Source organism: Mytilus galloprovincialis, chromosome 7, assembly GCF_965363235.1.
Source record: "Mytilus galloprovincialis chromosome 7, xbMytGall1.hap1.1, whole genome shotgun sequence".
NCBI classification, from domain to species: domain Eukaryota; kingdom Metazoa; phylum Mollusca; class Bivalvia; order Mytilida; family Mytilidae; genus Mytilus; species Mytilus galloprovincialis.
In genome coordinates, this window is record NC_134844.1 from 76774258 (window position 1) to 76800754 (window position 26497).

Here is a 26497-nt window from a genome sequence, read left to right on the forward strand (position 1 = left end):
GGTGCGAGTTTTGTCTGAAAAAGTCTTAGTAAAAAATCTGCAGGTGTGAGTTTTGTCTGAAAAAGTCTTATATCAGTGACTCTCGTATCAAAAAAAGTTGAAATGGTAAAAAAAGTACGAATTTGACTGCATGAAGAGTATTGATGACCTAATTTAAAATTATTTTTTTTTAGACCTCTAACGAATCATGGTTATATTTTATCCAATTTGACGCTAACGTTAGCCGTAAATTACCGTTTGAACCCTGACGGTAAAGGGGCATTGCTAGGACTTGCTACCCTCACATTTGACCTCAGGTAAACTGTACGGCGGAGAAAAACGTAAAATTGTAGTCATTCCGACACCGATTTAACATTTACCTGATTATTCAAGAAAAAAATGGCGGATGGCGTGGACATCGATCTTTATGACAATTTAGAAGAAGGATTTGAACAGGTTCTCACTTTAAATCAATGCAGTTTATTACTTAAACATGAAACAATTAACTTTACCTACAAGACAATTATGCATCTTTTCAATTCTAAAACGATCTTGGTCATTTAGTGGACAAAACAAATGCTTCCGCCATTTTGATTTATTTTTCGTTGAACAGGATATATTTCCTCACGTTTTTCAATAAATTTTCTTCATGAGTTATGCTAGTCTAAAATAATATGTCTGTAGCAGCAAATTTAATAATGGCAATTAATTTCCGTCTTCTTGAATACCAAAGACCATACAGTATTAACATCATAAACATTATTTTTAACTTGGTGTGCTTGTTTCATTTTCCTGTGTTACGTGTGTATTAAAAGTGTATTTTTAGTGTAGTATCTAAGATGGTGTTTTAAGTGTTAAACAACAAATGGAAGTTTTTGACGGGCTATAAGTAAACTTATGTTTCTTCTTCCACAAGTAAATTAATAGTGATGCACTGGCTTAGTCCAAATAATTATGACGTCTTGGAAGGCTATTTTAAATTTTTGCTTTGACGCCTTCCTTCGACATTATAAAGCTGAAGCCACCATTTTTCGGTTGGACTTTGAGACCCAAATTAGCCATAAAATTTTCATTGTTCATGCAAAATATTTTCAATTAATCCCTACAGTAATAAAATAAGTTACAATTCCATCCTAGCTGGGAACTTGTCAACTGCTTTTTTAAAAACTTTTATCTGATATATAGAAATTCAGGTCCGTCAGATTTTACTAAGTTTGGTTCAAAAATATATTTTACACTCTGAAAATTAAGCATTTTTGAAATAAATCAGCTAAACATTTTAATAATGCAGTAAATTGCCTTTCAAAGTCCAACTGAAAATATGAGTTAGGCGTTATGACGTCAATGTAAGGCGTCAAAGAAAAAAAATATAAAAGCCTTTCAAGATGTCATAATTATTTGGACTAGCACTGACTATGATTAACTGGTCAGGAATAACCATAAATTGGTGGATAATTTTATACCAACTAATGTAGACTAGTCCAAATAATTATGACGTCAAAGTTGCTTGCAAGGCTATTTTTTGTTTGTTACACATTCCTATGACATCATAACGCTGAAGCTATTTTTTTACATCTGGACTTTGAGAGAGAATTATATGGGGTTGGGGGAGGGTGGAGAAGGAGAACTTGGAGACCCAATGTTGGCAGGAAATCTGCTTCATAGCATTTTTATTGTGCTTATTGATGCAAAATATTTCCAGAAATATATAAAAGAAATGATATAATAAGATACGATTAACAATTACACCAATAGAATCATTCTTGTTATTGTTTTAGTTTGCTGAACTCTGGAAAGAAAAGATTAAAAGTGTAAAATTCAACCATAAAGTTATGATTGCAATCTGATGATTAATCATACTTAACAATGATCCATCTAAAAAATCATTAAATAAATTGGTTTCATTTTATGTCAATCTTTTATCAAAATGAAATAAATTTTGCTCATAGGAGGATCCAGGGGGAGGGTTTCAGGGGTTGGAACCCCTCTTTTTTTGGACGATCAATGCATTTAAATGGGGAAATATTGTTGGAAACCCCCCTCCCCCTTTTTGTCTTGGGAAGGGACCCCCCTTTTTAAAATGGCTGGATCTGCCCCTGATGCTTCCCATCTTTGACAGTCTGTTCTGTTCATTCCCATCTTTGGCAGTCTGTTTGGTTCAAACTGAACTATATTGCGTAGCATAAATTCTTACCTGCATTCAAAATCAGCTACTTTAAAGACCAGACATTTGAAGAAATGTCAAAACAGGTGTTCCCTAATCTGGACGCACAAAAGTCTTTACATTAAATCTTCACAGTGAAACCAATCATATATAAAAAATTTCATGTCATGATTAATATATATAGAAGAAGTTGGGTACGATTGTCAATGAGACAACTCTCCACTAGAGACCAAACAACACAGAAATTAACAACTATAGGTCATGTACATCCTTCAACAATGAGGGAAGTATGTTCTAAATTTGTTCACACAATATCATCTGAATATTTGTTTTATGAGATAACTAAAGGGTAGCCAATAGTCTACGGTGCAAGGATGCACCTCACTGCACATTAAAACATTTTTTGTTCAAATTTTTGTAAGAGGTATTAAAGCATCTTTTTTCATTCATTTACTATAATAACCCTTGTCCTGATATAAAAACAGTTCGCAGGCTGATTTTCAAATAAATCCACTGAAAATGAATAATGAACTGTAAAACTACATACGATATATTTAATTGAATAATTTATCTTTCAGAATGAGGAATTTACACAAGATGATGATTTGTATAATGATGTTATAACTGCATCCTCATCTGCAGAGTCTACTGAGGTAATTGATAGCTTTTTTAATGGCTCATGTATAATCTGTGTTGGCAAGCTCTTGTGGTATAATATATAAAAGGTTGTATATTTATTATGTATTTGACTCATTTAAGGGATTATTCTCTCTGAAAAAAATCTCTCCACATACTATATAAAAAAGAAGATGTGGTATGATTGCCAATGAGACAACTATCCTAGCCACAAAAGACCAAAATGAGCACAGACATTAACAACTATAAGTCACCGTACGTCGTTCAACAATGAGCAAAGCCCATACCGCATAGTCAGCTATAATAGGCCCCGTTAAGACAATGTAAAACAATTCAAACGAGAAATCTAACAGCCTCATTTATGTAAAAAAATGAACAAAAAAAAAATATATGTAACACATAAACAAACAGTCTATACAACTATCATAGTTATTTAAGTTTCTGTTGGTAGCCAATTTCACAGTAATCCACCTTTCAACAGTGTTTAGTATCAATGTATTCACCCTGTAGTGGGTCTCATTGGGGTCTAAGCGTGACGCGGGACTGCCAATTTTCTGTAAGCATGACACGTGAAAATTTTTGTGCCATGAAAACGGGAAATGAAGTCTAGCGGGACACTGGAAATTACAAAAACACGAAAATTGCTTACCTACATAGTGTAAGCGGGATACGTGAAGCTGACAAAACAGTAAGCGGGATCCGGGATCAGAACCCCCCAATGAGACCCCCCCTGTAGATGTAATCGGGTACAATGTTAAAGGGTGTAATTAAACTGTTTTACAATGACTATATATATAGCTATGATGCCTTGTTCAAGATGGGAGAGTTAGTTTCATATTTATAACCTTATGTGTACTGCATTACATGAAAAAAAGATGTACATAAAAATAGTATTAACTTACTCACATAAAAAAGATAAATAGAATTGCCATAGTATTTGACAGTTCATACAGATATATGTTTGATATAAAGTGCATCCTATTATTGAGTTGTTTCAAGTCACAAACCTTCAAACTTATTCCTCTGAGAAAGTACTTCAAAATAGACTTACAAACAAATAGAGTTAACAGCTAACTTCTGTATCTTTATGTTAAATATATAAATATTTAAATGCTTGTTATTTTTCAGACAATAGAAGAAACAAAAGCTTTGTCAATATCTGTACCAGCAGGTTATAGTGGTAGGAGGATAAGTTTATATGTAGGAAACCTCACATGGGTAAGAATTTATTTGAGGTCAAAAATTTAATTTAAATTGTTTGATGTTGCCTTCGTACCAATACAAAAAACATTCTACCTGAGAAAAAAATGGGTAAGCATTGAACACATTTCGTTCACTGTATGAAAAGAAATTTAAAGCCCAGTGTCACCTATAGAAAAAGATAATAGAATGAAAATACATATCTTAATGTTGACAATTTTGTCAAAAACTTTAAAGTGTAGTAGGTCTGGATTGATTATAAGAAGTCTCTTTTCCAGTCAACATCAAATAATTATGCAATTGGATTTTATTTTTCAGTGGACGACAGATCAAGATTTAACAGATGCCATAGCCTCAGTAGGAGTCACAGATTTAGTGGAGATTAAATTTTATGAAAATAGAGCAAATGGACAGTCTAAAGGGTATGTTTACAGTTTCCAAGCCTACAGATCTGGACATGTTTGAATTAATGTTAAACTCTGTCTTATTTACATAGCACCATGCAACTAAAAAATACCATCTTTTGGGGGGAAAATGTTAGAAGACTTAGTTAGCACAATTTAACTTATTTACTCAGGTTTTAAAGAATGAAAAAATTAGAAATTTTCAAATAAAATTGAGAATGGAAATGGGGAATGTGTCAAAGAGACAACAACCCGACCAAATAAAAAACAACAGCAGAGGGTCACCAACAGGTCTTCAATGTAGCGAGAAATTCCCGCACCCGGAGGCGTCCTTCAGCTGGCCCCTAAACAAATATATACTAGTCCAGTGATAATGAACGCCATACTAATTTCCAAATTGTACACAAGAAACTAAAATTAAAATAATACAAGACTAACAAAGGCCAGAGGCTCCTGACTTGGGACAGGCGCATAAATGCGGTATGCTATTTTTGTTGATGTTGTGGAAGAACATCAGCTGTAAGATTGCCAAGAACAAATTCCTTTCTTGTAGAAATAAAAATAAAATCTGGTTTAATACAGAAATTTTATGTTAATCATTTTCCCACCATTTTCATGATTTTGCACTTCAAAAAACTTTCAGATCTAAATTTAATATTAGATTAAATTATGTACAACATTTATTGATAAGAGGATATTATCCTTGGGGCAATCTAGACTCAGGTTGTATATGTAATTCTACTTCTTCAAATCAAAATAATAAAGTGTATGTTTGGTGTTGACTTACGAAGAAAATTGTACACCAAGTGTGATCTAGTTTAATTTCACTGTTGGTGGTGATTTTCATAGTGAATCTTGTTGTAAAAAGTAAAATCACAAAAATACTGAACTCTGAGAAAAATACAAAATGGGAAGTCCGTATTCAAATGGCAAATCAAAAGAAAAGCTCAAACACATCAAAACACAGCGCTCACTGAGAATGGTTCACTCTGAAATATCTAAAGGCATTATATAATAGAATCACTCTGAATCACTAGCATTTATATCTAAAGGCATTATATAACAGCGTCACTTTGGATCACTAGCATTTATATCTAAAGGCATTATATAACAGTGTCACTCTGAATTACTAACATTTATATCTAAAGGCATTATATAACAGCATCACTCTGAATCACTAGCATTTATATCTAAAGGCATTATATAACAGCGTCACTCTGAATCACTAGCATTTATATCTAAAGGCATTATATAACAGCGTCACTCTGAATCACTAGCACTATATCTAAAGGCATTATATAACAGCGTCACTCTGAATCACTAGCATTTATATCTAAAGGCATTATATAACAGCGTCACTGAATCTCTAGCATTTATATCTAAAGGCATTATATAACAGTGTCACTCTGAATCACTAGCATTTATATCTAAAGGCATTATATAACAGTGTCACTCTGAATCACCAGCATTTACCCTGTTCCAAAGTAATTAACCTCACTCAGAGTGTTTTAAATTTAATCACCTCATATTTATTGATGGAAAGAGCTGCTTAAATAACAAATACTATTTTTTTTTGGTCATTTTTAGGTTTGCAGTAGTGGTAGTTGGATCAGACAACTCTTCTAGGTTGATATTTGACAAACTACCAAAAAAAGAAATCCATGGCCAAGTTCCACAGGTAACAAATGCTAACAAACAGGCCCTAAGTCAATTTGAAGCCCAGTCAAAGAAAGATGGTGGACCTCCTCAAAATGGTAATTACAGTGAGTTGACTTCTTTTCATATATATATATAATATCTAAAGTCTTGATGATTGATAATACCTCAGTAAAGTGGGTAATTTTACTTAGGGGTTTATTTCGCGAATAATTTGACTAGATAAAAAAAAGAAAATAAGTTGATTGAATACAAAAAATCATGAAAATAAGTTGATTAGATACAAAAAAATCTTGAAAATATCTCTTCTTGAAAATTGCAATTTACAAGGAATATCATAAAAAGGACCAGAAAATCATAAAGGGGTTTTGTCAGACATTGCCAAAATTAACTCTGCTAAAATAAATACCACTTTACAGAATGTTATCAGTTGAATTTTCATCTTGTTTGTTTATGACCAAATACTGACATTATTGAAAAAAGAAAAGAACTTAATTTACCATTAAGTGATCTTGAATTATGACTCATTATTTTTAGAAAGATATTTTCTTTTATTTCATACAGAACTTATGGCCAGGTTAGCTATTGTCATAACCCTTCAACCTTCATACATTTGTAGTTTGAACACCTAGGCATAGAATGTCAGACTGGGTATGAGACACCTCTTTTTATAAAGAGAAAAAGAGTAAAAAAAATTTAATGCTTTTTCAGCTCCTAAAGCATCATGCTCTTTTTAACCTCTTGTAGGATCATTTAATTATATTGTTAACAAATACTAGGTAAGCAGTACACTGTATTAAACCTCTAGTTCTACAGAGCTTGCACATTTTGTTCAAACGCTTTTCTAGGTCCCCCAGGTCCAAGACCTCAACAGCAGAGACCACCACCTGGAAAGCCAGGATTTATGCCAAGACAGAACAGACCCCCAGGCCCAGGAGACGGTCCCCCACCAGGCCCGCCTCCACATGGTGGACCCCCTCCAGGATTCCCAGGTAAGAAAGAAAGAATAAATAAACTGGTTTGTGCATGAAATAATTCTGACAGAAGATTTTAATTAATATTTTTATTTCTACTGAACTTATTTGGAGATCATAAGGAACATTTTATTTTCTATTTTGCATCATTTTCTTGATATTTTTTAGTTATTTGCAATATTTTTTATGCCCTACCTACGATAGTAGAGGGGCATTATGTTTTCTGGTCTGTGTGTCCGTTCGTTCGTCCGTCCGTCTGTCCCGCTTCAGGTTAAAGTTTTTGGTCAAGGTAGTTTTTGATGAAGTTGAAGTCCAATCAACTTGAAACTTAGTACACATGTTCCTTATGATATGATCTTTCTAATTTTAAAGCCAAATTAAAATTTTGACCCCAATTTCACGGTCCACTGAACATAGAAAATGAAAGTTCATGTTTCAGGTTAAAGTTTTTGGTCAAGGTAGTTTTTGATGAAGTTGAAGTCCAATCAACTTGAAACTTAGTACACATGTTCCCTATGATATTATCTTTCTAATTTTAATGCCTAATTATATTTTTTATCCAATTTCACGGTCCATTGAACATGGAAAATGATAGTGCGAGTGGGGCATCCGTGTACTTTGGACACATTCTTGTTTTAACATTCAAATTATCTTTTCAGATGTCAGGCTGTTACGAAACATTGATATCTTTATTATGACAAAAGTGAAGAATCAGAAACTTGTTTATTTTGCACAGGACATAATTTTGATGCTATATTTTAAACTTAACTTTTCCTTTTTCAGGAGGACCACCACCTAGAGGATTCCCTCCAACATCTGGTCCCCCTCCAATGTCTGGACCACCTCCAGGACCACACATGAGATTTGGAGGTCCACCACCAGGAGGGCATGTTAGTTAATACTCATGTTGAAATTGTATTTAATAATTAAGCAACTAGTACACCATTTAGTTAACTGGAGTTGTCATTTTGGTCTTTTGTGGATAGTTGTCTCATTGGCAATCATCATGATCATACCACATCTTCTTTTTTATATTGGTATGGATTAAACCGCTGTAAATGTTGCTCAGGGAATGGTACAATGGTCATTCGCATAAGTACATTGACCTCAATGAAAGATAAATACTAAGGATGATTATAAGCAGTCTTGAGTAATATTACAAGCAGAAATCTACAGATTGGTTCAATTTTCTTATAAGCAAAACCCAGTCAAATAAAAGTTATCAAGTACTATCATGTAATGTAGATTAAAAAAGAAACCTAAACATTTAATTTGCTACTTAATAAATAACCATGTCTCTTTATTCATGTTATTGTGAAATTTGTTTAGCCTAAAAACAAACTTAAAGTGTTTATAATTGAAGCAAATTATTATCACTATTTACACTACATATTTAATTTTAGTTGTAAAAACATTGTTAATTATTTCAAAGAAAAATTATTGATTGTATTGCCCTCATTTGTTATCAGATGATGAGAGGAGGCCCTCCACCTCCATTCAGAGGTCCACCACCACAAGATCCACGTGGACCACCTCCTCGTCCAGAGTGGGAAAGACCACCAGGTTAGATTAACTAATTGATTTCTGTAACTGGATTGATTTGCTTTTGTGGATTGAGGAAACATCGTAATTTCGTTGTACACTTGATTTTTGGTTTAAATGATTATACATGTTAGTTTCTAGGAGTTTTAGCCTATTAATCAATTTCCATATTTTGTGTTTTTGTTTAGCTACAGTATGCATTTAAGAAAGCCTCAATTCAAACATTGTCATTTATCAGTTTTAATTTGTCTAACACACCAAAAAAACTAATATCAATAGTTGAATGTTGAAACTTTTGTCAGAAATCAACCATAGGATTTGATAAAAATAGTTTTCTCACACTTTTAAGTTCTAGAACATCCTTCATGCAAACCTTAAACTGAAAAAAAAACTAACTAAAAATGAAAAAAGTAGAGTTAAGAAATGAATAGCCTTCATTTTATTCTCAATACTTATCATTTGAAAGGTTTCTTTGAACAACCTCCTCAACAAGGAGGTAAGTGTGTCATTATTTCCTGGTAATCACTGTCTGAAATACCTCATGGTTGTAAGGTCCTGTTTGGTGAGGCCAGAATTAAAATGCTTATTGCCCAAACCAGACTTTTTTTTATTAGATTTAAACCCTCTGAATTTTTTATAATTGGCTAAGTAAACAATAAAATCAGTGATAGAAGAACTTCAATCTTAAATAATGGATTGAAAAATAACAAAAATACAAGTACTACCAAAACCAAATAATAAACAATAGAATACCATATCGAGGAATGTTTGCAGTTACTGAAAACAAACTGAAAAGTACTTAATAATGTAAAAATCCTGCAGCCATGGACATGCATTCTTTCAGTTTAACCTTAATTGATTAAGCATTATAACTTACTTTTAACAATTGGGATTTAAACGATTATAGAATAATTATCAAAAATATATTTTCTCAAAAACAATTTTGACTAAAAAATTCTGCAGACTTGTCATCTTAATTTTTTGTATTCCTTTTGACCTGTCATACACAAATAAAGCCATATGGAAGGATATTTAAATGAGGAGCAATAATATTTTTAGTTCTGGCCTGTTGTTGCATGTTGGGTAAAAGGAATTGTTCAGTTAAAGTATTGGAGATGTGTTAGACCAAAGCTATTGCCTTGAATTCATGCATCTCGTATACATATTTTCTTGGATTTGCAAGAAATATGAAATAGAAACTTTATCTATGCTTCTCAAATGATGAAAGACGGAGACCATTTATAATACAAAACATATATTATGCCTTTACAATTGAGTAAAAATTGCTTTTTAAGGGTAATTTTGAACAGAAGATGTTTCTCGAATTGAAAATAAGCCTTTTCTATGTATGTCTGTTTATGTTTATATACAGTTCATGTTTAAAATAAGCAAAATTCCATGTGTAAGAGAAATGACTTTAATATTCTATTTGTTTATGTTTTAGTAGGGTATCCTCCCAATGGGCCACCACCCCCAGGTCCTCAACCAGTGCCACCACCTGGAGCAAGAATGCCACATCCAGGTAAGTTCATAGTTAACAATAGATCTTTAGATCTTTAAATGATAGAAATTGTAACTTTTCATTGAAATTGAGAAAAGTTTGAAAGTGCCAATTTATGAATGAACAATTAAGCCACTGTATGTTCATGTAAGTACCTAATGGATAACTTTTATTGTCAAATATCAATTGTTAATTATTCACATCCTAACAAAGATGCTAAAAGAGAACAAACTCTGTCCTTTAAGTCTCACTTCTTTTCCCTACCAATTCCAAAAGGAGAAGTAACTCCCTATGCTTTTGAAGTAGTGTGATCCATGATGTTATACTGTTTATGATTTATGCATTAACGATTTTGATTATAGGTATGCCACCAGCGAATCCTCCAATATCTTTGCCACCACCTGGCCATCCGACAGCTCCAGCACCACATGTTAATCCAGCTTTCTTTCCTCCACCCCATGGAGGGCCACCCCCTGCTGTGGCAGTAAGTATACTTTTGTATGTTATGTAGGTCAATGCTATCAATTTACAAGCGATGGATATATGTTTTAGCATTTGCATCAAAAATGTGAACATGGCTTAACAGTATAAATTGCTTATATCTAAAATTTTAGCTGTATTATTTTCATTTATTATAAGTAATTTGTCTATTTAATGATAAGAAAAGCTAACACTGCTTGAATTATTCCAATGAATACATACAGGTGGAGTTGGCAAATGGTGTCTGAAACTTTTAACTCTAATGGACATGTATACTGTTTCATATGAAAAAATACTACAATAATCAGATCTTTGTCCTAAATCAGTTACAGTTTACCTGTTAATTAAAAATTTTCAAAGTACAGTGAAACCTGACTAAACCGAACCCTTTCGGGACTTGAGATTTTGTTCGGTTTTGGCAGGTATTCGGTTTCATCAGGTTCACAATGCATAAAATGTGATATGATTGGTCTTCAGAAATAGTTTGGATTAGACAGGTTTCCGGTTTATTCAGGGTTCGGTTTAATCAGGTTTCACTGTACCAAAAAATTAGACAATGAAGACATGAAAAGAACACTAGATTTGCACAGAGTTTTATTATCCATATTTGTAGTTAATTTTATAGTAATTTGATCAGATATCCATTGCTTTTCTCTCAATAAACCAATCAAATGTTGTGTTGTTAAATATCTTTTGCATTGTTCATCTGATACTTAAGCTATGAGGTTCATGTTTATAAATTTCTTTACAGCCTTTACATCCTGGAGGAGACCCATATGGAAGGCCACCACCAGTGTCATACCCTACAGACCCTTACAGACCTCCAGATCACTACTCTAGACCCCCTCCTGAAAGGTAATAGGAATACAGTAAATACTAGTTATTCAATCAAGTTTCTCTGAGCTCTGGTTCACAGTCATGCATTCAACACCACGATGTGTGATATTTATGAGATTCACATTCAATTTATAGCAGATAATGGGTTAAAAGTGAAAGAGGCTAAAACTTAAACACCAAACCAAAAAGCATACTATAAACTTTTTGTAATGTAATAATTAGTAACTAAAAACATTGTAGTGCTGAATTAAATGAAATAGTTTTATCTTTAAGAATAAATTGAAGATTTCCGAAAGAGCATAATATGTTTGGAAAAACAGAAATTTTGAATGTATCATTGCTATGCAAGTCACTGAAATTTAAACAGTTTTAGTATTTCAAACAAAGAAAGACTAATTTGTAAACTTATAATTTTTAGACCAGAATCACCAGCCCTCAGTGAACAAGAATTTGAAGAGATTTTCCAGAGAAATAAGACTGTATCGAGTAGTGCTATATCCAGAGCTGTACAGGACGCAAGTGCAGGTACATTTCTTCTTTATATTTTTTTTTTTGAACACGTTGGAGGGATAAAAGTCAGATGAAGCATTTATTGACCTAAAAAGAATTAGTCTCCAGAAAAATTGCCAGATTTAACTTTTTTCCCACAATTTCAAATTATTTGCAACAATTTGTGCACATGTACCATCTTGTTGTCTTGAACAAGGTTGACTCAAAATTTCAGATGAGTCTTAATTTTCCCATGGTCTCAAACTGTGTCCCATATAAATATGTGTATTTTGACTCCTGATGCGTCAATATTTTCGGTTGACTCCAATCATATTTACCGTCTTAATAATAACAAAAGCATTCATTTTCTTAACTGTAAATAAACATGATCTAGGTGATTTAAATGGATTGAAGTGTTAATCAGACAATACAAGTATAATTTAATTCCCACTGACCACACTGTATTGATTGGTGATATTCTTTTACAACAAGTGTTTACCTGAGATTATCTTTGATCACCATGATGAATAATAAGTGATATATTTTATGAAAAATTATTCAAAAGTTATAAAAACAATCAACCATAATCATACATTAACGTTGTGTGTAAAGTAAGGATTCAAACTAGACAAGAGTTTTGTCCCTTGGTCTGTCAAACTTCTGGTATTAATTTGAGATGAACTACAAGTATCTCAAAATATTTCTCTGTTGCAGACTTGGAAATGAAAGCTTTTTCATTAAAATGTATGTAGGTTTATTATCCTTTTTCAATAAGATCAATGAATTATTCTAAAAACTTATCTATTGCTCTTTACACAGGAGAATTTGCAAGTGCAATAGAGACATTAGTGACGGCCATCTCTCTGATTAAACAGTCAAAGATTGCCAGTGACGATCGATGTAAAATTCTCATTAGCTCTCTACAAGACACACTTCATGGTATAGAAGAGAAGTCATATGGATCAAAGTAAGAAATTGAAAATTTTCAGTTGTATTTAACATAAAAAAAGAGTCTTGATTGATATTACAGTGTCTGAATCAGATGTACGTTATCATCATCCTTTTCCTTATTAATTTGTCCGCCATTACTGGACATCACAAAGGTTCTTGTAAATTTTTGATGTCTTCATCTCTGAAGCCACAATGGAAAAGATATTGTTTTGTGACGTTAAAAGTTCAAGAGGCACAAATTCTCAGGTTAATTGGCATAGATTTCCAATTAATTGTAATTAATGAAAAATTTTGATGTACTTATGTCACATAACTCCAAATTTCAGATCCATACAACAAGATTGGTCGGATTGTATGGTTATAGATGTGTAATAAAATACTAGGTTTTGGGCTTTCCACTGAAAAGGTCTTCCTTGATTTGAAATATGCTTTCATTCCTTTGTTATAAAGTTCTTTCTTTGCTATTTGGAAACTCCCAGATGATGAAAAATTTATACCTAAGTATGTGTAGTTCTGTACACATTCTAAAGTCTGGTTTCCTAATGATATTTTAATATTTTTAAGTCTTCCTGATTTGTTAAATACAAGAACCTTGGTCTTTTTTGTGTTAACTGTCATTTTATAATCAACTGTAAATTTATTTAATTTGTTAACACAATTTTGAAGTCCTTGCTCTGATGATGATAAAAGAACTACATCATCAGCATACATTAAAATATTTAAGGGATGTGTATTTAATGGGATTGGGTCACATGTTTGGTCAAAATGATGTGTTGAAAAGTCATCATTAGCCTTACAATTTTATGTCTCTGGCCTCAGTAAAAGTTATTGTACATTTATTCACAATTTAAAGATGTTCATATATATATTTGATAACCAGGTGCTCTGCAGGGCACAGCTTTATACGACCGCAGAGGTCGAACCCTGAACAGTTGGGGCAAGTATGAACAAAACATTCAAGCGTGATACAGCTCTGAATTTGGATTGTGATCAAATTTTTGACATTACATGTTTTTTTTTACACAAAACAAATGTCAAGATTTTACAAATCAATTAAAGATTTCTTCTTCAAAACTTTTTAAATCTAAAATTAAATAGTTGACACAGCATAGGTTTCTGACACAGAATGAATGTGGTCTAATGAACTTAAAAGTTTTTTTTTGCCTTTGAGCAATTCACTATGCTGTTGAATATTAATCCTCTCAAAAAATGTTTGAAGAAATTTTCTTTTTATTTATGAAATCTGAAATGAGAAAAATTTAAACCCCCCCCCCCCCCCCCCCTTTTTTTCACATCCCTGTTTCCCTTTTTTCAAAACTGATATCAATTCAAATTTCTAATGGAGTTTGCAACAATAACTACTCTTTTAAATACATCATAAAATATTAAAATGTAAAATAAAGTGCTTGTTATCACTGAATGGTAAAGATTGGTTGGTTGTAAAAGTGAATATACATTGTTTATTGTATAAAACAATAAAAAAAACTTCATCAGCAACATTTTATATTGGCAAATTTCCAATGAAGTTATTTACATAAAGTTATTGGCAAATAAAAATAGAAAATGACATCATATTCATGTCTGGCAAATGTCCAACATACATTATCTAAAAACATTTTAGATAAGGCCAAAAATAAATAATTGTTTGTTTCCCCAAACCCGACCCTATCAAGTCAGGTGAGGGTAGGTAGGTAGGTAAATTATTTTATTTTTTTGGTAAATTTTTTTTTTTTTTGGTACTTGTAAATAGGAAATTACAAACCATCATTATAGGGCTGTATTTTAAATTCTAGAGTGTATTAAGCTATCAGTTTCCTCATGTCAGACTTATTAAATAAAACTCTATGTATAAATTGAAATAGTTTATTTAATTGGGTTTCTTTTGAGTGGTAATTTTCCAATAATGACACAGATTTTGTTGCCCCCACAGCTGCACAGGAGGCACATATATCGGGCTGTGCCACGGTAGAGTCATAATACGGAAATTCCACATGTGTACATCACAGTCTATTTGTAGGTGCACAGTGCACATTCACCACGCCTTCAACAGCATCACCTGAAATAAAGAACAACAGAGATCTTTAATAAATAAAAAATAATATCCTAGAGTACTTTGTATATATATATTGGGAATTTTCAATGAAGAAAATGTCTAAAATACTGAGCCTTCTGTTTATTATATTAAGCAGTATAATCTGTCAGAAATCTGTCCAAGTTCAACGTCAGAGAGTGTTCTAGTAGAATGAAGTTTAAACCATTCACTGAAGTATGCAATTTTCCACTGAAAGAAGGATTTGAACATTGAACCCATATCAAACACTGAATAACTCAATGGAACATGCATATAAAATACAATCAACTGAGAGTGTTTGTTAAATGTGGAAATGTCATTCAATGTTGGGTCACAAAATCATGCTATGCAAGACCATGTTATTATATATTAAAAGTGAAAAGAATATATTTTGGTAATACTATAAAAGCAAACCTTCAGGTGTGATAACAGATCCCCAACAGTAGTCATACTTGGTTAGCAGTCTGTAAAAATGCTCTGGATTCTCCAACAGTTACCACTATTTAGAGAAGTATGCATGGGCTGTCTGCTTTAACAAGACTAGTGTGGAGTGATCTGCTTTTATTAGGGACCAAATGATTAATTTAAATCAATTGCTTTCAGGCCGCGGGTTAAATAAGTAAGGGCATATGGAAATTATTAGGGAATTTAGGTAAAGGGGTTTGAAAATTTGCAAGAAAAGGAATGCAAACAAAGGTGAGGAGACTCTCCTTATCCTAAAAAAGTCTACCTTTGCTTGCAAGAAATAGATGTTGGGACGGTCACTTATTATGCATACCTGTTAACTTGTTAATAGCTTCTTCTTTTCTCTTAGAAAATTTGTTGACAGCTTGACTGGCTCCCATCATTTTGTCAAAGGTGTTGACAACATTTGAGGAGGAGGCTTCTTTTTCTGTAGAGGTCCCATCAATATTAATGTCAATGCAAAATTTCCAAAACTTAAATAGGTATAGGAAGATGTGGTATGAGTGCCAATGAGACAACTCTCTATCCAAATAACAATTTATAAAGGTAAACAATTATAGGTCAAGGTACGGCCTTCAAAACGGAGCCTTGGCTCACACCAAACAAGCTATAAAGGCTTGTATAAAGGGCCCCAAAATTACAAGTGTTAAACCATTCAAAGGGGAAAACCAACGGTCTAATCTATATAAAAAAACGAGAAACGAGAAACATGTATAAATTACATAAACAAAAAAGTCTTTATTAAAGTCTATTGCAAGTTTCATGTCATCATCGTAGTGTGGACTAAATATTTCAGTAGAAACACTTTGTTTTGATACACGGATGTGTTTTTTGTCAAGAGCATCCTCCTCCTCTTCAGTCAATTTTAAATCGGCTATAACGTCCTCACATATGTCTTCAAATATTTCCTTCTTCGAAAATCTTTCCAAAAAGTTTCCAGCCGAATAAACGGCAACAAAAACTGACAGAACGGCGTCCATGTAAATGTATGAACAATCTAGAGAATATTGTTCTGAATATCGTAAAGACCCGAGACCACGTGGAATAAGAAGCCAAGTCGCGTCATCAATGCGTTTTCAACAATGCCGATTTCAAAGGCGCTTTGAAGAACAGCGTCTCCTTATGTCTTAGTATTTGACTTGTCCATTTCATAGGAGCACCGCACCACCACATGAATTTCGATAAAAAAAAATTCTACACAAAATCGGCAATAAAATTATTCCGGTCGCGGCGATTTTTCCCGGTCGGTCGGGATTGGGGAAACAAACAATATTTTATTTTAGGCCTAAGATAAGGAAAAAAAGCTTCATCAGCAACATTTTATATTGGCAAATTTCCAATGAAGTTATTTACATAAAGTTATTGGCAAATAAAAATAGAAAATGGCATCATAGTCATGTCTGGCAAATTTCCAACATATATTATCAACTACTATTCTATACAAAGAAAGATAACTCCAAATGAAAATTAATTGCTATTGCACAATATTGTGCAATTAGATATTTCTGGCTATTGTGCAATACTGTGCAATTGAAAATTTCTTGCTATTGCACAATACTTGATATGGAATCCTGATTTGGACCAACTTGAAAACTGGGCCCATAATCAAAAATCAAAGTACATATTTAGATAAAGCATATCAAATAAGCCAAAGAATTTAATTTTTGTTAAAATCAAACTTAGTTTAATTTTGGACCCTTTGGACCTTAATGTAGACCAATTTGAAAACTGGACCAAAAATTAAGAATCTACATACACAGTTAGATTTGGCATATCAAAGAACCCATTTATTCAATTTTTGATGAAATCAAACAAAGTTTAATTTTGGACACCCATTTGGACCAACTTGAAAACTAGGCCAATAATTAAAAATCTAAGTACATTTTTAAATTCAGCATATCAAAGAACCCCAAGGATTCAATTTTTGTTAAAATCAAACTGGACCCTTTGGACCTTAATGTAGACCAATTTGAAAACGGGACCAAACATTAAGAATCTACATACATAGTTAGATTCGGCATATCAAAGAACCCCAATTATTCAATTTTTGATGAAATCACACAAAGTTCAATTTTGGACCCTTTGGGCCCCTTATTCCTAAACTGTTAGGACCAAAACTCCCAAAATCCAACCCAAACTTCCTTTTATGGTCATAAACCTTGTGTTTAAATTTCATAGATTTCTATTTACTTATACTAAAGTTATGGTGCAAAAACCAAAAATAATGCTTATTTGGGCTTTTTTTTCCTAAACTGTTGGAACCAAAACTCCCAAAATCAATCCCAACCTTCCTTTTGTGGTCATAAACTTTGTGTCAAAATTTCATAGATTTCTATTCACTTAAACTAAAGTTATAGTGCGAAAACCAAGAAAATGCTTATTTGGGCCCTTTTTGGCCCCTTATTCCTAAAATGTTGGGACCAAAATTCCTAAAATCAACCCCAAACCTTCCTTTTGTGGTCATAAACCTTGTGTTAAAATTTCATTGATTTCTATTCACTTTTACTAAAGTTAGAGTGCGAAAACTAAAAGTATTCGGACAACGACACCGACGACGACGCCAACGTGATAGCAATATACGACCAAAAAATTAAAATTTTTGCGGTCGTATAAAAACTGTTATATTTAAGTAATAATTATGTTATACTTTTCTTTAACCCTAAATTATAATCTTTTGTTAATATTGTGATTTTTGTCAACTTTGAATTGACTGGTAGGAAACCAATTAAGGTTTGTTTTTATTGCAATTTTTGATTGAATATAGCTGTAGGACAATATATATGATAAAAGATTAACCAGACGTGTGAAAACTTATCTAATTAGCACAAACTAAATTAAAAGTTGGACAAATATCTTGTTTAAAATAATCATTTTTTTTTTATATTTTGTACTTGGACTGGACATGAATGCTTTGATTTAAAGTACTTGTATTTGGTTTACAATTTGATAAAACAATTCTATTAAAATTTGACATAGTTTTCAACTGGTAACTTTATTTCATCCATATTTTAACTTCCATAAACTGCACCTTTAAATACATATAAAGTCTGTAAGAAGTCAGTAGACAAACAGCAAACTCTTTATAAAACTATATTCAATTGAAGCTAAATAATTCAGATATCAATGATGGCAAAGTGTAATGGGTCATGACCAGTGATTCAATGTTCATGTATGTATGTCATGAACTTTTGATGTTTATTAAATAGATGAAGTTTGAAGTTATCATTTTATAATATATAAAACAAAATCCTTTCTAAAAAGTACTATAGTTGTTTTAAGCGTTAATTCATTCAAATCATTCAAATCGGTTATATTTTAAAATTCATTGTAATCAGATGTAATCATGATTACTTTGCCAATGTAATCATTAATTTAATCAGACACTTTCAGAAATGATGTAATCATTAATTTAATTTAATTGTACAAATGACAAAGTAATTGTAATTTAATCAATTACATTGAAAGTAATCGGACCTACTCTGCTTATGTGATTTATAATGGTTTAATTTAACAGGAGCAGTGCAAGAAGATCAAGATCTAGGGAACGCGAGAGAGAAAAGGAAAGGAGAAGTAGAAGTCACAGATCAAGAAGTCGGGATCGAGCAGAATACAGGGAGAGGAGTAGAGAAAGGGGGGATCGTCACTATGCTGAGGAATCATCGTCACGGTCCTCACACAGATCTGACAGAGACCGAGATCGTGACAGGGAAAGGGAAAGAGAATACAGCAGCAGACGACACTAATTTAGGTAATGATTGCTTCTGGGAAAGAAGCTTGTAATGAATAGGGTAAGGGCTATTCCATTTAATTGATATGGGAGGTTACGAAAGGATTTCTGTAATTAAACCAACTACCACAAATTTGTGTGATTTGGCATACATCAAAAAAATTTATGCCTTAAATATTCTATGACCTATGTCTGAAAACAAAACCTTTCTTTTTCTACCCCATTCATTTTAACGGAATAGCTCTTAGATAATTTCAGTATTTTTGTAATTCATTAGTTTTATGGGGATAATTCCAATCGCATAACCACGCGCATACACACAAACTCGTCATTTATGAATCATTTAAAATCTAGCAAACGAGCAAGAAATGAAGCACAGTCTAATCCAGTAATTTGATTACAGGTAAGTAACTTAGATATTTATAATGCTCTGTTGTTTAATTTATAATATATGTGCATAATTTATATGAAACTCATAAGCAAGAATTTCAAAGCTTGACGTTGCTTAAATATGCATATATATTTCTTTTACAGATTTCCTGAATTTGAAAATATCATCGAAGAATTTTTCTCTCTGCACAAAATATTCAAAAAGATTGTGTTTGCAGACAGTTATAGGAAAAATTCTCTGGAATTGAAGATTTTTTTTTTGTTATTTAGGAAACAAATTTGTTAATATATTTTGAAAATTCAGTATTGTTACGGATTGTCTTTCTAAAAATATTGGGCAACTGCAAATTAAAACTTGAAATTTAATTTTCATATTTATTTTAGTCATGGAATATTTTGAATTTATAGAACAATTTACTATTCGTTATATCAGGGACAAAGATGATAAAACAATTCAATCATTAAAGATAGAAATTAGTTAAAATTTCTGAAAATAAAAGACATATTTACTTTTATTTTTTAAGTGAAAAAAATTATAGAGAATTTGTTTTTTTTCTGTTTTTTGTTAAAAATAACCATAAAAGAATGTTGTCTTATTCCATATTCCATAAAGCAGTTGCCCTTTTCATGAATATGTATAATTTTTGCCAGAGTCTTTCAGCCTCTTTTGTAATTGGTGCAATATTTATTTTTTTGGACAAATTTTACAAGTCTTTTACATAAAGTATTTTTTATAACATATATATTTTTTTTTAGAAATATTTACATTTGTTTTAAGTTTATGAAACTGTTTATTTGTTGTACTTGTTAAATTGTCTTTAATATACCTATTTTTTCCAGGTTATTTAAGAAGTATCTACAGCTTTTTCTGAAAAGATTGTAATATGAAAAGGGTGTCAGAAAACAAAAGAAAGTTTATTCCATATTTTTTACTTAATTAATTCAATTTGTTTCATCAGCAAGATATTGGATACATCTAGTTCTGAAAATGATATTGCTTTTATTAAATATTATGAAAGGGCTGTAGATACATTAAGATAAGGATGATAATGAGTTTCTCACATTAAATTAAAAGGCCACTCCAGGAAAAAATTGATGACCAAAAAGGCATTTGGCAAAACAAAACGTTTAATAAAGTAACTCAATTTTAGGAAACAAAAATAAAATTCACATTCAGGACAGAATCACAATTTTTTTTGGAATGGTTTTCAGTCTCAATTAATATGTAACATATTGAATTTGAGAGTTTATTTATCTCTTAAAATCATAGATAAATTGTGTAAAAAAATAGTAGAAATCATAAAATTGTGTTCAGGTTCAATATGTGATTATAGAAACCATTTTCTCTCAGTATATTGCTTTTTTTTGTAGTTTGGGTTATATAGTTATGGGGCTGTCCCATTTTAATCCCTACTGCTCCTGCAGAGCTTGAGAAATTCTGTAAAACTTTCACATAATCATAGCTACATGATGCTTTAGAACCTCTTAATTTATTCCTTCCTGTGAATGATTTTGGGATTTGTTTGGCATGACAAAGACTTTGTCATACATGTGTTCTTCTAAACTTTCATTCAAAATAAATGAAACTGAAACATATATTGCCATAAGGCACCTCCCATACTTTGTATCCCAATTATTTTTTGATTTTCTGTGCTTATCATAGACTCTGCCAATGTTTATTTAAAGGTAGGGTTTGTAAGTTCCTCTGAAAAGTTCAGTTTTGATTTTACACATGGTGCTGTCAAATTAAAAGTGCAATTTTTATGTTGATAGTCACAAAATTGAAACTCCAAAATTGAGTTTTTTTACATGTTGGGGACTTATTTATTTAACCTTTATGGATATGGGATGATCTGGGATAAGTAAGTGAGGTTCTGTACAAGGATTAAAAAAATTGGGGTCACAATTGAAGAAATGATTGATGCTATTTGAAAATGAAATATTATTATTGAGTTTGGGTAAGTGGGTCAAAGGTGCTGTTGATAATATTTCGACCCATTTTAAATCATTGTAATGCATATGTGATGGTATATTTAGAGGTAAGTAAAGCTATTGCTTATTGTTAATGGAAATTTCTTTTCTATAGTGTGTTGTCTGTTAGATGAACCATGGCATCAATATATTAAAGAAAGATTTCTTCATCACTTATTCAGGGGTGAATCCAGTCATTTTTAAAGGGAAAAAAAGGGGAGGGGCTCCAACCATATGTCCCCATTTTAAAAGCATTGATTGTCAAAAAGGGGGTCCCAACCCTGGAACATAATAATTTGTAGCAAAAAGATAACCAGCAAATCAGTATGTTTTAAACTGTTAACAATACCTGCTAAAGATTTCATGGTTCACCTGACAGACAAAATTTTTTATCTAGCATAAATACACTATAAATCAAGTAGTTCAGTTATACAATTTCTTCCGGAGTTAATGAATTATTTGGAATTGATTTAACTGTAGAAACATTGTTTCCCTCAATGCTAAATTTTGTTGATAAAAAAAAATACACTTCAAATTTCTTTTAAATTATAGTTTATAGATATGAAATAAAATTGAAGGAATTGATGTCGCTGATTTATGTTGTTACAGCATCATAGCTTTTGTGGAGTATGTTACGTCATCCATCCATGGTTAAAATGGGCACATAGTAAACAAATCTAATAGGCCGTTGATTGACTACCACTGTACGGAGTAGATATTTTTTTTTCTCTATGTGGAATACTTTCACTTTTAAATACAATTAAAAAATCACCAACTTTGAATTCCTTTTTTTTAACAAAATTAAATACTGATTTTTTTTGGAAAAGAGGGGTCCCCAATGATGGGTGGGGGAAGTGACATAAACCATATCAGCTGTGATGTCTCATAAGAATTATGTACAATGTCTTCCATAAAATCCTTCAATGATAAGCCTTGAATCATGTTATAATGTGGGTTTACATCTAAATATAACAGTTCGTTCTGAACATAATTTTGATGTAATACACAAATTCAATGAATTTATTTCACTATGTATACATTATGATATTTCATTAAAAGTAAAAAGAAGTAGTTGTAAACACATATGACTTATCACTAAAGGGTTTGTTAATGGAACAGTATGAAAACAAAAATTTAATGTGAGAAACTTGTTGGTATACGTAAGTCGATATTCAATAATTAATTTAAGTATGTTGGAAAAGGCTATTCCAGAAAAATCCTTATTGTTAAGTCCGATTATAAAAGTTCAATACACCACTTACACTCTTGTTTCAGTTATATCCCATACTAGCCCTTCAACCTCTTCCTCAGTGAAGATAAAATTCATAACCTTATTCTGGAATAGCTCTTGGAATTATATCAGTAGAAACTTTATATGTTATCATTTATATAGTTATGTCTTTGCATTTAAAGTAAATGCTTATGCATCACATTTAAAAATGCAATAGACAGTGTGGCTTACATTTGACCATATTTTATTGCAGTAAGATTAGGACAGTTCCAAAATAAAATAACACACATGGGGCATGGAAGGCAGACCTCACACCATTATATGAAATTTTCATTTTACAAAAGATTTTGCTAAATTGATTTTTTTTAGTAATTTTAGTGCCTTCCAACCCCCTACTACAGTTAATTTTGGAACAGTCCTATATAAGTTGGTATATATCATATATTATCATAATTGAATGATGGGTGTATTTTCCAAATGAAAGTGATGTGGCACAATTCTAAGCAAGAATCGCACCATATGATCACCATATTTAAAATGTGCTACATGTATTTCACTTGCATTTATATGGTTTAAAACCTACTTCAACATCAGCTTACTTATGTTTACAAGTAAAATGATTATGCTTGGCAAAGGACAGGCTGCTAATTTGTCAACCTTCTTTATTATCATTCAATGTAATGTTAAGTACAATTCTGTCACAGAAATATTCGTAAACTTGGGTATTACATCAAAATTACATTCAGAATGAACTGATGTATTAAGATGTAAACCCAGATTATAATTTTGGCTAACCTATTCTTAATATCTGTATAGGTGTTTAATTCATTCTAAATTGCATAATTCAGTACAAATAAAGGCAACAGTAGTATACTGCTGTTCAAACCAGTCATAGAACAGAATTTTCTGAAAAATGAGAAAAAAAGAGTTCTGTATGGTTGCTTATTATTGTAAATTCAGAACTAAATGCATGCATGCATTTTATGTGAGTTCCTGAAAAATTTCAAACTCTCTTACTAAATTTATTTATATTGTTTTGAAGAACAGTACATGTAGAATTTAGTCAATACAGTGTTTTATAAAATTTCAACAATAACTTGTAAGTTTGCGATATGTGTCTTATGAAAATGTTAGACTTCTTGACATATTTCATATTCAAAGAAAATGTTATGCTAGAATAAAAAATAATACAGATTCTAAATTGGAAATGCATACCTATAATTGTATTGGTATAATTATATTAACAAGACCATTAGTTTGTGTATTATAAAATAACATAATTATAAGATAATTCCAATGTTGTTGAAATATATGCATGCTTGTGCTTTAATTAATAGGCATATTTCATGATTGTGTGAAGTCTTTAAAAACCTTAAAATGTGATAGCTTCTCAGTACTAGGTGACAGTCAAATACTATTGACATCTCTTGTTAAAAAATTGTTTGTTTATGACGGTAAGTAGTACCCAAAATTTGTTTATATTAGTACTTTGAAAAATGCTATACCTCCACTATGATTGTTTTATCATGATACAGAATCCATGATGTTCCTTAAAGTGACATGTTTATGTACCAATTGATATATTGAAATGTTGTATAACACAAAAGTCGAAATACTCCATATGTGTAGTCCCTAAAGTAACATCTTGTAAAATGTGTTTAGGGATCAGAAACTGAATGCATGTTTTAGATATTCATGTTTTGAGGGCAATAAAATTGTAAGGGAATACTTGTGATCCTGAAACATAAGTTTTAACAGAATAGTTCAATGTATGATGCACGGAGAACTTGTCAGAAATACATGGAAATAACTTATTGATATGCCTATAATATGAAATTAACACACATTCAAGTTTTACAGTTACTTTTGTGAAAGTTTCCTATGTGGTGATGTATTTGATTCAATCACATATGTATTGTAATACTGCTTGTTTAAAAAATCAAAAAATGTTGTTAAAATTTAGGTTGATTGGGACTTATTTCATATAAAATCACCTAAACTTGTACGATTTATGTAATCATGGAACACATTTTCAAAGTTAATAGGAATATGTTTTCAATATTGATTTTATGTCATCCATGATTTCACTCAGCTGCCCACAGTATTCTGCAATCTATGACTTAATTTTTTTTATTTTGTTAAGTTTATATTATTCCTTGTAGAAAGTTGCATAAGTGAACATGCAATATTTAAGAGTCTAGTCCTTAAAAAAATCCATGCTATTTTAAGATTACGATATTCATGCCCATTTAAAAGGCTCAATCGAACCATGGGCAATCTGAAATATACATGACATTGAAATTTATACTTTGATTGTAATGGTAAAGTATGCAATAGATTTAGGGGGAAAATGTGTGTGAATAGGTTATAAAAGGAGAGAGAATGGTATTTTTTTTAACAAAGGAGAAAGAAAAGTTATGGAGAAAGAGTAAGTGAAAAACAGTATTATTGATATTTTTAATATTTTGTTTTCATGACAGAAAAATAAACTTAATTTGGCATTTCATTTGGTGGCACTTAACTTAACTTGATTTGACATTTTAGATTACCAAGTGTAGAATAAAAATATATACATTTATTCAAAGAGGATTGATTGCTGTAAAGTGTAATTCTATATTGAGAAAAACTTGTGAATAATAGAGAGCTTGTATTTCATAGAGAAAATCCAGTAGATTCTGCCACTGTTATTTTCTGCATGCTTCTTTTTTTCTTTGAATTTTTCAATTTTCCCAGAACATTATTTTTTATTTGTACATTTACATGGTAGTAGTTGTATTTAAACAAAGACTATTTTAGCAATCTCATATTAAACTCCCCCATGATATAATTTTGATTGTATGTAGTTCTGAATTACTTGTTATATTTTGAAAAATCCATATACAATCATAAATATTATTTGGATATGAAGTTTTAATCATTTAGCTTAGAATTGTGTTAATAGTGGACTTAATTTCATCTTTATGATATGTGCAATGAAAGCAGGGAAGAGAGGAAGGTCATTCATGTGTTTCTTTACAAATGGAGCGAGAAACTAAACTTATTCAGTGTGCATTGATCAGAAAGTGAAAGCTTTTATATAAAATTCATTTTGCATTAAACATAGCAGTTTGTATGTAGAAAAAAATATGACAATGAAAAAATTAATTGCCATTTAAGAGCTAACCATTATAATGGATTATAGGTATTGTTTAGGTAATTTTAATTAAATAAGTATAACTTTTTTACAAATGATGAAATTCTGAATATTATTTGAGTCTCTTTCTTCCTCTAAATTGAAAAAAAAAACAATTCATGGCTAAAACCTTATGTGCATTTGACTTGATTTTAGATTATAATGCTTTGATGTTAACACATTGTGAAGTTCCTTATAACATCTTATTTGTGATATAAGTATTTATGTGAGATTAGAGAGAGCCAAAACTGTATTAAGTGATGGTTGTAAAAACTATAATCCTTACTGCATATTATTACAAATATCTAACACCAGTTTATTAGTGGAAACAATCATAATATTTTCACACCAGTTTGTAATTTAAGAATAGCATAATGTTTGATAGTTGTCCAGGAAAGAAATGTTTTATTTGTGAATTGAAATAATTGTGAGAGAGAGTTCAGTGATTCTTGGTTTGTGTGTAAGTGTGAATGTCCGTTGATAAGTTGAATTCATAACATAGACAATATGTTCGTGGCTGGTATTTTGTTTTAGGGTTGTATAATATATCCATTAAAATACACTTAATAGACTCCAAAATTTCGTATAGGTATCTTATTTTAACTTTTTTTTGGGTTTTATTTTACAAATATAGTAGCATAAGAGTATAACACAAAA

General features: G+C 31.3%; 1 protein-coding gene across 4 annotated transcripts in view; it reads left to right on the top strand.

Annotated features, from left to right (window-relative positions):
* Positions 1–310: 310 nt before the first annotated feature.
* Positions 311–26497, top strand: part of LOC143083701 (cleavage and polyadenylation specificity factor subunit 6-like) — a 29544-nt gene continuing 3357 nt past the window's right edge. The window contains exons 1-15 of one of the 4 annotated variants that reach the window (XM_076259993.1): positions 311–435; positions 2722–2796; positions 3908–3997; positions 4298–4401; positions 5971–6146; positions 6888–7031; positions 7797–7903; positions 8483–8576; positions 10000–10077; positions 10419–10540; positions 11288–11391; positions 11792–11898; positions 12682–12829; positions 18864–19097; positions 19611–19630. In XM_076259993.1, the coding sequence (XP_076116108.1) occupies positions 379–435; positions 2722–2796; positions 3908–3997; positions 4298–4401; positions 5971–6146; positions 6888–7031; positions 7797–7903; positions 8483–8576; positions 10000–10077; positions 10419–10540; positions 11288–11391; positions 11792–11898; positions 12682–12829; positions 18864–19092 (1635 nt within the window). In that variant the 5' untranslated portion in view covers positions 311–378 and the 3' untranslated portion in view covers positions 19093–19097; positions 19611–19630. Of the gene's footprint in view, positions 436–2721; positions 2797–3907; positions 3998–4297; positions 4402–5970; positions 6147–6887; positions 7032–7796; positions 7904–8482; positions 8577–9999; positions 10078–10418; positions 10541–11287; positions 11392–11791; positions 11899–12681; positions 12830–18863; positions 19098–19610; positions 19631–26497 lie in introns of those variants that run through there. The other 3 variants (XM_076259992.1, XM_076259994.1, XM_076259995.1) reach the window with 3 other exon arrangements.